A 14,799-nucleotide genomic window follows, 5' to 3' on the forward strand; every position below is an offset into this window, starting at 1 on the left:
GGCTAACACAGTGAAACCCCATCTCTACTAAAAATACAAAACTTAGCTGGGTGTGGTGGCCGGTGCCTGTAGTCTCAGCTACTCAGGAGGCTGAGCTGAGATCACATCACCGCACTCCAGCCTGGCGACAGAGCAACACTCTGTCTCAAAAAAAAAAACAAACAAAAAAACAACAAACAAAAACCAGAATTCTGCCAGTACTTACTAGCTGGTTACATTGGCAAAGTTATTTAAACTTCTGTGTCTGGTTTTCTTATCTGTATAAAAATAACAATAGCAACAACCTACAGGTCTCTTAGGATTGTACTGTTAAACTTTGAATCTCCTCTCCCTTTCTCTACCCACATCCTATCAATCAATCATCCTCCTAAAAATGTTTATCTCCAATTCCTTCACCCTTTTCCTACCACCCTAGATGATGTAAACTACCACTACTTCTTTCCTAAATCATTATCATAGTCTCCTAGCTGGTCTTTCAAATTCCACTCTCTTCCCCCTCCAATTCACTGTCCATGTGGCAACCACAGTAATATTTTAAAAATATACATTATTAGCTACCCTACTATACAAACACTTCAATGGTATTGTACAACTATGAGAATAAAGACCTACATCTTTAATGTGGCCTACATAACCTAGACCCTTGTCATTCAGCTCTATGATTACTGTACCCTGTCACACAGATTTTCTTCCAGTTGCTCAAATGTGTCAAGCTCTTTCCCATTCCAAGGCTGCTTACAAGGAGCATTCTGCTAGGAATGCTCTCCCCATCCTTTCAAACAACCAGCTCATAATCATTCCTCAAATTTCAGAGTAAATGTCTCTTCTTTTTTTTTTTTTTGAGACGCAGTCTCACACTGTCACCTGGGCTGGAGTGCAATGGCGTGACCTTGGCTCACTGCAACCTCCACCTCCAGGGTTTACGTGATTCTCTTGCCTGAGCCTCCCAAGTAGCTGGGTTTACAGGTGCACACCACCACACCTGGCTACTTTTTTGTATTTTTAGTAGTGACAGGGTTTCACTATGTTGGCCAGACTGGTCTCAAACTCCTGACCTCGTGATCCACCCGCCTCAGTCTCCCAAAGTGCTGGGATTACAGGTGTGAACCACCACACCTGGCCTAAATGTCTCTTCTTTAACGTCCGAGTGCAGTGGCCCATGCCTATAATCCCAGCACTTTGGGAGGCCGAGGCAAGTGAATCACTTGAGCCCAGGCGTTGGAAACCAGCCTGGGCAACAAGGCAAAACCCCATCTCTACAAAAAATTTAAAAATTAGCCATGTTTGGTGGCATGTGCCTGTAGTCTCAGCTACTCGGGAGGCTGAAGCAGGAGGATCACACAAACCTGGAAGGCAGAGTTGCAGTGAGCCAAAATCGCGCCACTGTGCTCTAGCCTGGGCAACAGAGTGAGACCCAGCCAAAAAAAAAAAAAAGTCTCTTCTTCAAAGATGTGTTCTCTGATTACTTAATAAAAATTGGGTTATCTTTATTTCACAAGGTTATGAAACATAAGAAAACTGAAGGCAAAATATTTATGGAGGCAAAATATTATGTCTAAACAAAAATTAGATTATTTTGGGAAGAAGTACAGGTTTAATATCCCTAATACAAAATACAAAATCAAAATGCTCCAAAATCCACAACTTTTTGAATGCCAACATGATATTCAAAGGAAATGCTCATTGGAGCATTTCAAATACTGGATTTTTGGATAAGGGATGCTCAACCAGTAAGTATAATGCAAATAAATACTCCAAAATCCAGAAAAATCTGAAACACTTCTGATTCCCAGCATTTCATAAGAGGGATACTCAACCTGTAGACATATGTTGAATCTCCAATCACTGCTCTATAATTTAATCCAGGAGAAAGGGTAATGTCAAAGTCAGTGATTTCTGAATTTTGGTCCAGACTCAATGCATCTAAATTTAAAGGGTAATATCACCTGACTCAATGCAAACTTAAAGAGTAAAACCACCTGACATATCTATTTTGTAAGACTACGATTACAAAAAAAAATCTGACTCCTTTATTAAAGGCTTTCCATCTACAGAAAAATATAAAATATTTTCATAAGATCTCTGAATTAAAAGCAATCTGAATAATTAGTTCACACTCTTCGTTTTCTAAATGTAAGAAACAATAACTTGCTCAAAGACACACAACTACCCAGGGTTTACACAAGGACCAGCAGCCTCAAGAAACTACAGGCATACACAGAGTAACATCATTGGGACAAGAATGGGTTATGTCCCAAACCAGATTCTTGCCTGTTCTACCTTGAGAGTTAGTCAACTACTATAGTTGCATGGTTTTCTGCTCAAAAAATAACTTTAAAAATCATACAAACAAAATTAATTTCTCTATTTACCAATTAGAAAGAGCCTGCAAAGCTGCATTCATGTAACAAGTATTTCCAATATTTTTCAAACCTGTAAGACCTATTAAGAAAAAATATACATGAAGTCATCATTCAATAAAGCAAAATGACTCAATTTTAGGGGTCATTAATATGGTTCCCAAATTATACTAAAGACCACAGAAATACAATACAGCAACTTGAACAACTCAGAGAGGTCACACTTTTGGAAGCCTTACAATCACCAAACATTTTGTTTTGTTTTGTTTTGACGGAGTCTCGCTCTGTCGCCCAGGCTGGAGTGCAGTGGTGCAATCTCGGCTCATTGCAAGCTCTGCCTCCCAGGTTCACACCATTCTCCTGCCTCAGCCTCCTGAGTAGCTGGGACTACAGGCACCCGCCACCACACCCAGTTAATTTTTTGTATTTTTAGTAGAGACAGGGTTTCACTGCATTAGCCAGGATGGTCTCGATCTCCTGACCTCGTGATCTGCCTGACTCAGCCTCCCAAAGTGCTGGGATTACAGGCATGAGCCACGGCGCCTGGCCACAATCACCAAAATTTTGAGTTTTATATAAGTTCAAGGATTAAACAGTTCAACCTTTGAAATTTGCACAGGAAGAATAGCCTTTCCTATTAACATTTAAGACTAGATGTTTTTAAAAATCATTAATTGAGGCTTTTACATTTATTATAACTAAAGTTTAATTATTTTGAGAAATGGTTTAATGACAACGCAAAAAAGTTCATGTCATGATAAATGATAAACATCTTTTTCCTTTCCATTTCAAGGTATTGCATTGAAAGTAGTATTTATGCCGGGCGTGGTGGCTCACAACTGTAATCCCAGCCCTTTGGGAGGCCAAGGCAGCCGGATCACGAAGTCAGGAGATCGAGACAATCCTGACTAACAGGGTGAAACCCCATCTCTACTAAAAATACAAAAAATTCGAAAGGCGTGGTGGCGGGCGCTGCAGTCCCAGCTACTCAGGAGGCTGAGGCAGAAGAATGGCATGAACCCAGGAGGGAGAGCTTGCAGTGAACCAAGATCACACCATTGCACTCCATCCTGGGCAATAGAGCGAGACTCCATCTCAAAAAAAACCAAAAAACAAAAAAGAAAGTAGTATTTATTAGGTTGAACCATAAGATACTACTGACAATCTACAAAAATGGCAATTTCATATGGTTCAAGCTAATACGAAAACGAAGCCATTTGACTTATCACTTCCATATATATAGTCAAGTTCACTTTCATCAGTTTACTTTCATTATTAAAAGATGAAATAAATACTAAAAAAAAGTTATAAATGCTATTTGGATTTGGAGCAAAATGAAGAAAATTTAAAATTCTAAAAACCTCTAAAACGAGACTGAACTACCACTTACTGATAAGTATCCAGTAAAATTAATAGTGTGGGCTAAATTAATGGGTTAAAACTGGGAAACACATAAAATATTTATAAATTAGTCATGTCAAGCTTAAACAAAAGCGTTAATTTCCAGATAATTATCTAAATATACATTCAATATACCACTAGTATCAATTATAAAACAGAAATTTTTAAGTTTATACTAACAACAGTGGGCCTAAAAGAATATGGAAAATCCAAATAGACTGGTTCTCAATTTAGGGGAAGAAGGGAGAAGTGTATCACCTGATTCTTTTTCCAAATGTTTTCCCCTGAAAATTCTGCTAAGGGAATACCTTAATACCTAATACCTCCCCATCACTGACAATAGAAAAATGAGTTGAGAAACACTGTTAAAACAGACCTCAAAAGGCAAGTTAAGCAAAAAGATCGTAAGGTTCAACTGCAAAAGAGTAAGTAGGAGCCCAGCTTTGGTAAACTGATACCAGAGAAACCAAAAGCTTGTTTTGCAAATAAAATTTTACTAGGTCAAATTTCAAAGTCCTTTTGTTGTAATTATCAAGCCCGTTCTACCTCCACATTTTGAAACTTTTATATTATATGGTTTTCTAAAGAAACGGGCAGTGCTATATAAGGGTTACATAGGATTATTTTACCTCTTGCCCTAAGTTCATCTTCTTCGTCCACTTCTATATCCAGATCATCAAATACGGCAACCAGAGGAGTTTTTAATGTTGTATTACTGGGTATTTTAAAATCCTTGATAACAAAAAAAGAGAGCACACTTGAACAAATCCTTAAATTTAAAAAAAAGCTTTAATTGTAACTTATATAACATCTATACCATAAAAATTACTGAGATGTTATTTTAATAGCGGAACCATAAGAATTTGTGGTATTAGCAATTAAAGTAAACTTACATTTCTGTTTTAAAGGAAATAAGGATCTACCCTAGGTAATAGCATGTCAGCCCCACTTTATTAACATATGTATTTGAGTTAAAAAGGCACTTTTTATGACTGAATTTTCTGAATTAAAACTCCACAATAACTGCAAGTATGTGACATTAAAAAGTCACATAGCTAAAAAGACCTCTGAAGGATACTATCGTACACTGTCTTCTCAGATCTAATTTTCTACAGGGAAAAAGGCAAAAGTTTTTCATCATAACACATTATCTGTAGACTTCTACAATCTCTCCTGATAGTACTATATTTACTTTGCACACTTTTTTTTTTTTTTTTTTTCCTGAAACAGAGTCTCACTCTGTTGCCAGGCTGGAGTGCAGTGGCATGATCTCGGCTCACTGCAACCTCCACCTCCCAGGTTCAAACGCTTCTCCTGCCTCAGCCTCCCGAGTAGCTGGGACTATAGGTGCATGCCACCATGCCCAGCTAATTTTTGTATTTTTAGGAGAGAGGGGGTTTCACCATGTTGGCTAGAATGATCTTGATCTGTTAACCTCATGATCCGTCCACCTCGGCCTCCCAAAGTGCTGGGATTAGAGGTATGAGACACCACATTCGGCCTGCATGATTTTATGCATATTAAATAGTTCAAGCACTTACTTTAAAAATATTCTAATATTAATTTCCAACAACTGGCTTGATTCAGAGGTTGCAACTGATAACCTGTTACCCAAATGCTAGCAAACACTTAAAAAAAAAAAAAAATTTTGAGCTACAGTTTAAAAAATTCGGAGATGACAAATAAAAATCAAAATTTGAAAGCTCTCTTATAGTATCAGAAGCTTGAACTACAATGAACCAACATTCAGCAACACCCAGAGAAGGAAACTGAATAGCAGCATAAATTTAGCATGTACTCTGGTTCTCCAAGTTATTATAGCCTTACTTTACCTCTAAAATGCAGGCATATGCACTAATTCCCAACCATTTTACTTTCCTGACATCTGTAGAGACTGGACATTTGAGTAGACTTCATACTCCCATTTTGTTTTTATAAAGTAATTGTTTTTAAAAAGATACATGCTCACTACAAAATATCTAAATGCAGAGAAGTACAGAGGCTTAAAAAAAATCACTTGAAATTTTACTATCTAGAAAAAATGTCTATTTGAAAAATCTTATTAATACTTGTATGGCTTCCAATATTTTACTATTTTGCAAATATTCTGTGGTAAACTGGATTCAAACAGCATATAAGTTTTGGTCTACTAAAGAAATCTATCTGAACAACTTTTTTCTTCTGAACAATTTCGTCAACAATGGGATCATAAGGAAGTTGCATGAAATTAAGTTTATGCCTTTTATGTGTTAACATATTTACAAGTCATCAGAAGATTATTAACAAGCCATCAGGAAAGTATCGGTATACTTTTTCTAACAGATTCAACATTAATTAAAGTTTGTAATCTTGATCTTTTCTGGTAGAAATGGCAATAGACAGCTTATTTAACTTACTTCTCTAGTAAGTGATGCTGATAATTTTGCCTTCATAGATTATTAGTTTCTTGTGTGATTAAACTTTGGTCATAACATTACACTTCTTTCTTTTTTTAAATTTTTTCTACTTATTACCATTCAGATATCTTCAGTCGGACAAACTTTTGTTAATAATGTAAGAGGATTCAATAAAACTACCATTTTCATACTACCTGGACTTCTGAAAAAGACTAAACATGTTTGTGAATGATAAATAGGTATAAGCCGGAGAAATAGTAATGGTTATAATTAAGTAAAGCCATTCAACTGAGAAATTGAAAATGCAATAAATTACTCTTTGCCTAAAATCTAGCCACCTTAAGTTATATCATGTGTAAGGCAAGCAAATTTATTATCACAAATGTCTACCATAAGAACGTGATACAAACATACAACAGAAAAACCTGAGACTTGGTATCAATGAACAAATACAGAAATATGTGATTTCTATAATACACATGAGGAAAAAAGCTCACTCTTCATCAAACCTGATCAAATTCTGATCAAACGATGATCAGAATAAGAAGCCAACTATTCTAAGTTAATTTCCTTTTCCCTATTTTTCTATGAGTTAAAAATTCTGAAAATTAAGTGATAAATTCTGTGAGGAAACCTATACGTTTTCTAAGTCTCTTGATCCAAAAGGAGAAAAACCTCTTTTTTTTTTTTTTTTTTTAGTTGGAGTCTCGCTCTGTCAGCTAGGCTGGAGTACAGTGGCGCAGTCTCGGCTCACTGCCAGCTCCACCTCCCAGGTTCATGCCATTCTCTTGCCTCAGCCTCCCAAGTAGGTGGGACTACAGGCGCCCGCCATCATGCCCAGCTAATGTTTTGTATTTTTAGTAGAGACGGGGTTTCACCATGTTAGCCAGGATGGTCTCGATCTCCTGACCTCGTGATCTGGCTGCCTAAGGCTCCCAAAGTGCTGGGATTACAGGCGTGAGCCACTGCGCCCAGCCCAAAGGGAGAAAAATCTTTAACCAAAGACTGATGCTAAGCTTTATTATATTTTACTTTGTTTTCAGTAATAAGTAAAACGTTCATAGTAATAAAAAGGGGATGGAAGGGAGGACAGAAAGGGGAAGAGAGCTGAATTAGTAACTGTCATTCCCTATCAAAGAAGGCCTACCACCTTTCTTGGAATCAGATTTACCAGAAAAAGATGAAGACTACTTGAGTCGTTTTAAAAAAAAAAAACTTTAAAAATTCATTAGGGGCTTTTCCATCTTCAGACAGGTGGGCTTCAATCTCACCCTAATCTATCACTCTAAGCAACACAAGAAAGGGGAGCATGAGAACTTTATTTGAGAGAAAAAAGACACATTACAGAAATTTTCAAAGTACAGGTTAGGCAGTATTCCTTTTTAAAATTTTAGCTATATAACAAATTCTGAAATTATTACCTGAATGTTTTACAGCTTAACTAAGTGGATCTAGATTATTACCTGGACACTGTTTTCTTGTATTTGGTGAGGTTGTCTTACATGAGGCAATGAAGGCTGAGTTCCTAATTTCCTATCCAAAAATACTTCTTTGCTGCAAGCATAACACCATACTCGAAGAGTGGTAAGGTTCACAGTTAGATAATGTTTTGTCTCCTATATCATTTCACAGTAGAGGGAAAAGAGGAACCAAAATTACATATACTTGAAAACAGTTCTTCAAAAGATAACAGAAGATAAACTGCTGGCCTTTGATGAGTAACAATATACTCAAAAGCCAGTTTAGAATACCAAAAAAAAAATTCTTTAGATAAACTTCTAAGGTATAATGAACAGTAACAATATGTAAGCCTACTCTAGAAATTACTCTGCCATTTTCCCCTCACTATTCATTATATAAAAAAATAAATGCAAGAGTAAAAGACCTTGCTTTGCAGTCTGCAAATAAACATAACACAAGAAAATAATTAACAATAGCTAGTAACTACTCTAAGAAATCAGAATGGCAAAAGAACACAAATGACATGAGTCAAAGCATAAAACAGCTCTAGCAATATAGAATATATAGAATATACAATCCTGGAAAGATAAAAGTCTAGCCTTTCTCAACCAGAGTTCCACTAGAGAATCAAACCCTACAAAAAATGATCTAAGTGACTAATTTCTCAATTCTCCCAAGGGTGGGACACAGCAAGTACCATTTTAGATGCACAGAAAGAAGTAAATGATATACAATGATGCCTTCGAGTTTGGGTATTCAGGCTTAATTAATTCTCTAGAGGAATCCTGGTTGAGAACAGTTGATGCTGTAGAGGTAATCAATGTGCATCTTAAAACACAGTCATTCGAGAAACTTTCCATTTAGAATGGGAGGTCTACATAACACTACAGAAGAGGCATGCCAGAGTTACATGAGAAGTACTAAACAACCAGAGCAAAGCAGAAAGGTGAGTCCAGTTAGGATAATGTGCAGGAAAAGGCAATATGACACGAGCTGAGACTTAAAGAAGTTAGCCAGGCTATCTCATAAACCTAAGTACCCATTCTCTCTCGGGCTTCAACCTCCTAATACATCAGCTGTCACCTCCAAATATCTGAAGATGTCTGGATGTACACTTTTTTTTCTTTTTTTGAGATGGAGTTTCGTTCTTGTTGCCCAGGCTGAAGTACAATGGCACAATCTTGCCTCACTGCAACCTCCGCCTCCCAGGTTCAAACAATTCTCCTGCCTCAGCCTCCCGAGTAGCTGGGATTACAGGTGTCTGCCACCATACTCAACTAATTTTTTTGAATTTTTAATAGAGACGGTGTTTCGCCATGTTGGCCAGGCTGGTCTCGAACTCCTGACCTCAGGTGATCTGCCTGCCTCAGCCTTCCAAAGTGCTGGGATTACAGGTGTGAGCCACTGCACCCGGCCAGATGAACGCTTTTGAAATCAGTGCTTTCTTAAACACAACCTCATTTTAACGTTCATCCTCCTAGCAATTCCCTTCACCACCTTTCACAGAGAATATAAGTGAAGTTTTAACTTAGAGCGCAAACTTGAATTAATAATGTTATACTGGCTTTCCCTTTCCTTCAGGTACTTTTTAAACAAGTCTTCCATTAAATTTTTTATATACATACCTGAGAATGTATGGTGCTGTGATCTACTTGTGATTCACCACAGCCAACATATGAACATCTATTCTATAAATAATTATACAGGAAGAAAAATAAGATACTTTATAATATACATGTAAATTTACAACAGCATTACAATTATACTTACAATTAAGTTTGGATTACCTATTTTAAACTCAATGAGTAAATGACTTTCCAGTCATAAAATTTAACCAAATGTTTCCAGGCACAAAATAAAACCAGAATATATATTTCTAAGCTAAAAGCTATGTCATTTCTAATAAAAGGCAAGCATAAAATACCTGAGTGATTTACTAAAAACTGCAAAAGCACTATAAATTAAGATCTTTCCAAAGTTTATTTTTTGTAATCAATAATGACCTTTTAAAGCAAGTTTAATTTACAAAAATCACTTTAAGTGTCAACAATTTTCTGGTTATGATTATGCAGATCCAAATTTATTATTATTATAGTAATCTTTCCAGGAAAAAACAGTACACACCTCCAGACATGCCCAAAGATTCGGTCCTCGGACTTTACAATCCTGACAAGTACCCTATAAAAAGAAATAAAAAAGACAACATTGGTTATATTGACAGAAACACATACAATTCACTAATGCACTGACATTATACATATTTTTAAAACATGGCTCATAGAGTATTATAACAATTTATGAAAATTACATATTCAAGAGAAAAGTGAAGTTTTTCAAGGAAGAAAAAACCTGTTTCTTACATGAGATTTTTGTATCAAATCTTCTTTTGTTATTTCACCAACTGAATCCAAATGTGGACAATGATTTCGAAAAGCTGACATTTTGTTAGGAATTTTTTCCTGTTTCCCAACACTTTCAAAATGAGGTAACACCTATAGGAAAAGTAACACACACAAAAAAATTAGTAAGTGAATGCTTACAATGCCCGCAAAGATTCCAAAAAAATTAAAAAATAAAAATGCTAACATATTAAAAATGATTAAAAGAAAACATAACATAAGAATGATATGTTTATAAGTTTGCCCTGTAAAAGAGTGTATTCTCAAACATAGATGAGTTTTCAGAATCGAAGTTAATTTGAACACTGGAAATTTCTCTACTACATAAACATTTTATTAAAATTGACATCTATAAATAAATGTACGTTTGTTTTTCCATGACTTTTGCTGCTTTTCCACTCTCTCATTTCACTTTTTATAGATAAATAAAAGAGGGGAAATATTCACGTTATTCAGTTGTGAAGCATTTTTATCCTTTTTCTTAAAAAAAAAAAAACTAATCCTTAGGCTAGACTAGCAGTTGAAAAAAAAAAAAAAAAACTTCAAGTAGAAAGCTTCATTTTTCTACTAACAGGACCCCCTACTGATGGCGTAAATGAAATCATCTGGTATCCTGGCCTTATACCAGGATAGGCACTAAATTATATCAGGGTTTCTCAATCCCGGCACTACTGACACTTAGGGTCAGATAATTCTTTGCTGTGAGGTATTGTCCTGTGCATTGCAGGTTATTTGGCAACATTCCCACTTCTATCCACAAGAGACAGACCATCCCTGCCACCACTCTGAGCTCTGATGACCAGCGTCTCCAGACAGTATCAAATTATATCCTCTGGGGAACAAAATCTCTCTAGGTTTGAGAACCCCATTTTCATGATCTTTACAACCCCTGAAGTAGGTGCCATTATTAGCTTCATTTGCATATAAGGCTAAGAGATGCAAACTTTACTGATTCCACAGCGTCTGATTCAAGTAAAGTGAGTGATTTCCAAACAAAGGTCTCAAGTCTAATTCGGTATTTCTAGATCTTTTGGTTTTACCTTTTCACTAACAGAGTTTTGAAGCTCTTAATTCAACTTTGAGGTTTGAGAACACTTTCCCAAAAAAAGGTAAGAATTTGCTAGGACAGAACGAAACAGTTTAAAAGTCTGAACTTCAGAAACATTGTAAATTTAATTCCTTTTGTGGTTTATAAGTTATTCAATAAACCATGCAGGTCTATGTAATACTTTATAACTACATACAACCCCTTTGTTACCCTATAGCTTATATAAGAGTGTCTGTCTGCCTTTTATTAATTAATTAATTTATTTATTTATTTTTGAGACAGAGTTTCACTCTTGTTACCCAGTCTGGAGTGCAATGGCGTGATCTCAGCTCACCGCAAACTTCACCTCCCAGGTTCAAGTGATTCTCCTGCCTCAGCCTCCCAAGTAGCTAGAATTACAGGCATGCGCCACCGCACCCGACTAATTTTTTTGTACTTTCAGTAGAGATGGGCTTTCTCTATGTTGGTCAGGCTGATCTCAAACTCCCGACCTCAGGTGATCTGCCTGCCTCAGCCTTCCAAAGTCCTGGGATTACAGGTGTGAGCCACTGTGCCCGGCCTCTGTCTGCCTTTTAAACCCATTGCAATAAATTTGCAGAAATATTAACACATTAGTAAATACGTTTTTAAATTATACTTTAAGTTCTAGGGTACATGTGCACAACATGCAGGTTTGTGTAAATACATTTTTTTAAGTTAAAAAAACAAAATCAAATCAAATAATCAATTCACTATTACATTGCAATGCACAAAATTCACCAGGAACTACTCTTAGGGTTAATAGTGCAAACATTTCTTTTTCCTTTTGAGACAGGGCCTCATTCTGTCACTCACACTGTAGTACAACAGGACAAACACAACTCACTGCAGCCTCAACCTCCTGGTCTCAAACCATCCTCCTGTCTCAGCCTCCCGTGTAGCTACAACTACAGGTGCATGCCATGTGATCAGACTACCCCAACCCAGAGAAAACACCACGGAAAAGGATTGGGTAAAACAATTCTCAAGGCCTTTAAGGGTTGTTTGTATTCTCACCAGCCACAGTTGAAAGACACCATAATAGAGGAAATAAAGTACTCAGAATGGCATTGCCTCAATAATGGTAAGAAATTATCCTCAATCTAAAGGCTACTTTGGTTCTGCCTTTAAAAAGTTCAAAAAGGGCCAGGCGCAGTGGCTCACCCTGTAATCCTAACACTTTGGGAGGCCAGGTGGGCAGATCACGAGGTCAGGAGATCGAGAACATCCTGGCCAAGGAAACCCTATCTCTACTGAAAATATAAACATTAGCTGGGCGTGCTGGTATGCACCTGTAGTCCCAGCTACTCAGGAGGCTGAGATAGGAGAATTGCTTGAACCCAGGAGGCGGAGGTTGCAGTAAGCCAAGATCGCGCCACTGCAATCCAGACTGGGGACAGAGCAAGACTGTCTCAAAAAAATTAAAAAAAAAAAAAGTTCAAAAAGAAGTCTTAAAAGGATCAAACTATTCTGAAGGAACTGTGTTCAGAACAAAGCTTAAGGACATTTAAAGGAATGAAAAAATTCAGTACCCAACAAGGTGAAAATCACAATGACTGGCATCCAATAAAAAACGACAGGCATTCTAAGAAGGAAAATCCGACCCACAGTGAAGAGAAAAAGAAGAAACCAAGAAATAGGACAGATGACAGAACAAAGATAGAATAAATCTTAATCTTAAAAATTAAATCAGAACATCAGTGATATGGGGGAAAATGTTCAAATTTGATGAAAACTAGAGCCCTATAGATCCACAAGCAATTTAAACTCAGCACAAAACACACAAACTACACCATGCACATTAAAAAAAAATTGTTTAAAACTAGTAATAAAAAGAAAATCTTAAAAAGTAGCCAACAGGCTAGGTACAGTAGCTAATGCCTATAATCCTAGCACTTAGGGAGGCCAAGGCAGGAGGATTCCTTAAGCTCAAGAGTTAGAGACCAGCCTGGGCAACATAATGAGACCTCGTCTCTACTAAAAATTTAAAAAATCATCTAGGCATGGTGGCACGTGCCTATAGTCCCAGCTACTCATGAGGCTGAGGTGGGAGGATCACCTGAGCCCAGGAGATGGCAGCTACAGTGAGCTGTGATCACATCACTGCATTTCAGCCTGAATGACACAGCAAGACCCTGTGTCAAAAACAAAAACAAATTTGGAATAAGTGCGATGTGGTGCTGTGAAGAATGTATATTCTGTTGATTTGAGGTGGAGAGTTCTGTAGATGTCTATTAGGTCCACTTGGTGCAGAGCTGAGTTCAAGTCCTGGATATCCTTGTAAACTTTCCGCTCGTTGATCTGTCTAATGTTGACAGTGGGGTGTTAAAGTCTCCAATTATTACTGTGTGGGAGTCTAACTCTCTTTGGAGGTCTCTAAGGACTTGCTTTATGAATGTGGATGCTCCTGTATTGGGTGCATATAAATTTAGGATAGTTAGCTCTTCTTGTTGAATTGATCCCTTCAACATTATGTAATGGCCTTCTTTGTCTCTTCTGATCTTTGTTGGTGTAAAGTCTGTTTTATCAGAGACAGGACTGCAACCCCTGCTTTTTCTTTTGTTTTCCATTTGGTTGGTAGATCTTCCTCTATCCCTTTATTTTGAGCCTATGTGTGTCTCCACTTGAGATGGGACTCCTGAATACAGCACACTGAGGTCTTAACTTCATATCCAATTTGCCAGTCTTTTAACTGGGGCATTTAGCCCATTCACACTTAAGGTTAATATTATTATGTGTGAATCTGATCCTATCATTATGATGTTAGCTGGTTATTTTGCTCATTAGTTGATGCAGTTTCTTCCTAGCATCGATGGTTTTCACATTCTGACATGTTACTGCAGTGGCTGGTACCAGTTGTTCCTTTCCATGTTTAGTGCTTCCTTCAGGAGCTCTTGTAAGCAAAATTGACCACATAGTTGGAAGTAAAGCACTCCTCAGCAAATGTAAAGGACAGAAATTATAACAAACTGTCTCTTAGACCACAGTGCAATCAAATTAGAACTCAGGATGAAGAAACTCACTCAAAACCACACAACTACATGGAAATTGAACGACTTGCTCCTGAATGACTACTGGGTAAATAACAAAATGAAGGCACAAATAAAGATGTTCTTTGAAACCAATGAGAACAAAGACATAACATACCAGAATCTCTGGGACACGTTTAAGCAGTGTGCAGAGGGAAATTTATAGCACTAAATGCCCACAAGAGAAAGCAGAAAAGATCTAAAATTGACACCCTAACACCACAATTAAAAGAACAAGAGAAGAAACAGCAAACACAGTCAAAAGCTAGCAGAAGGCAAGAAATAACTAAGATCAGAGCAGAACTGAAGGAGATAGACACACAAAAAACCCTTCAAAAAAATCAATGAAACCAGGAGCTGTTTTTTTGAAAAGATCAACAAAATTGATAGACTGCTAGCAAGACTAATAAACAAGAAAAGAGAGAAGAATCAAACAGACGCAATAACAAATGATAAAGGGGATATCACCACCGATCCACAGAAATACTAACTACCAGCAGAGAATACTATAAACATCTCTATGCAAATAAACTAGAAAATCTAGAAGAAATGGATAAACTCCTGGACACATACACTCTCCCAAGACTAAACCAGGAAGAAGTTGAATCCCTAATTAGACCATTAACAGGCTCTGAAATTGAGGCAATAATTAATAGCCTACCAACCAAAAAAAGTCCAGGACCAGAT

General features: G+C 37.0%; 1 protein-coding gene across 4 annotated transcripts in view; it reads right to left on the bottom strand.

Moving 5' to 3' along the window:
* The window catches only part of USP33 (ubiquitin specific peptidase 33), a 70,361-nt gene that overhangs the window by 35,560 nt on the left and 20,002 nt on the right, over positions 1-14,799 (bottom strand). For 2 of the 4 annotated variants that reach the window (XM_011953160.1, XM_011953163.1), the window contains exons 1-7: positions 13,798-13,839; positions 9,979-10,110; positions 9,743-9,796; positions 9,244-9,306; positions 7,621-7,773; positions 4,391-4,493; positions 2,373-2,442 (exon numbers count right to left, since the gene is read on the bottom strand). In XM_011953160.1, coding sequence (XP_011808550.1) covers positions 2,373-2,442; positions 4,391-4,493; positions 7,621-7,773; positions 9,244-9,306; positions 9,743-9,796; positions 9,979-10,110; positions 13,798-13,839 — 617 coding nt within the window. Of the gene's footprint in view, positions 1-2,372; positions 2,443-4,390; positions 4,494-7,620; positions 7,774-9,243; positions 9,307-9,742; positions 9,797-9,978; positions 10,111-13,797; positions 13,840-14,799 lie in introns of those variants that run through there. The other 2 variants (XM_011953162.1, XM_011953161.1) reach the window with 1 other exon arrangement.

The sequence above is a fragment of the Colobus angolensis genome, unplaced genomic scaffold (assembly GCF_000951035.1).
Source record: "Colobus angolensis palliatus isolate OR3802 unplaced genomic scaffold, Cang.pa_1.0 Scaffold359, whole genome shotgun sequence".
Lineage (NCBI taxonomy): Eukaryota > Metazoa > Chordata > Mammalia > Primates > Cercopithecidae > Colobus > Colobus angolensis.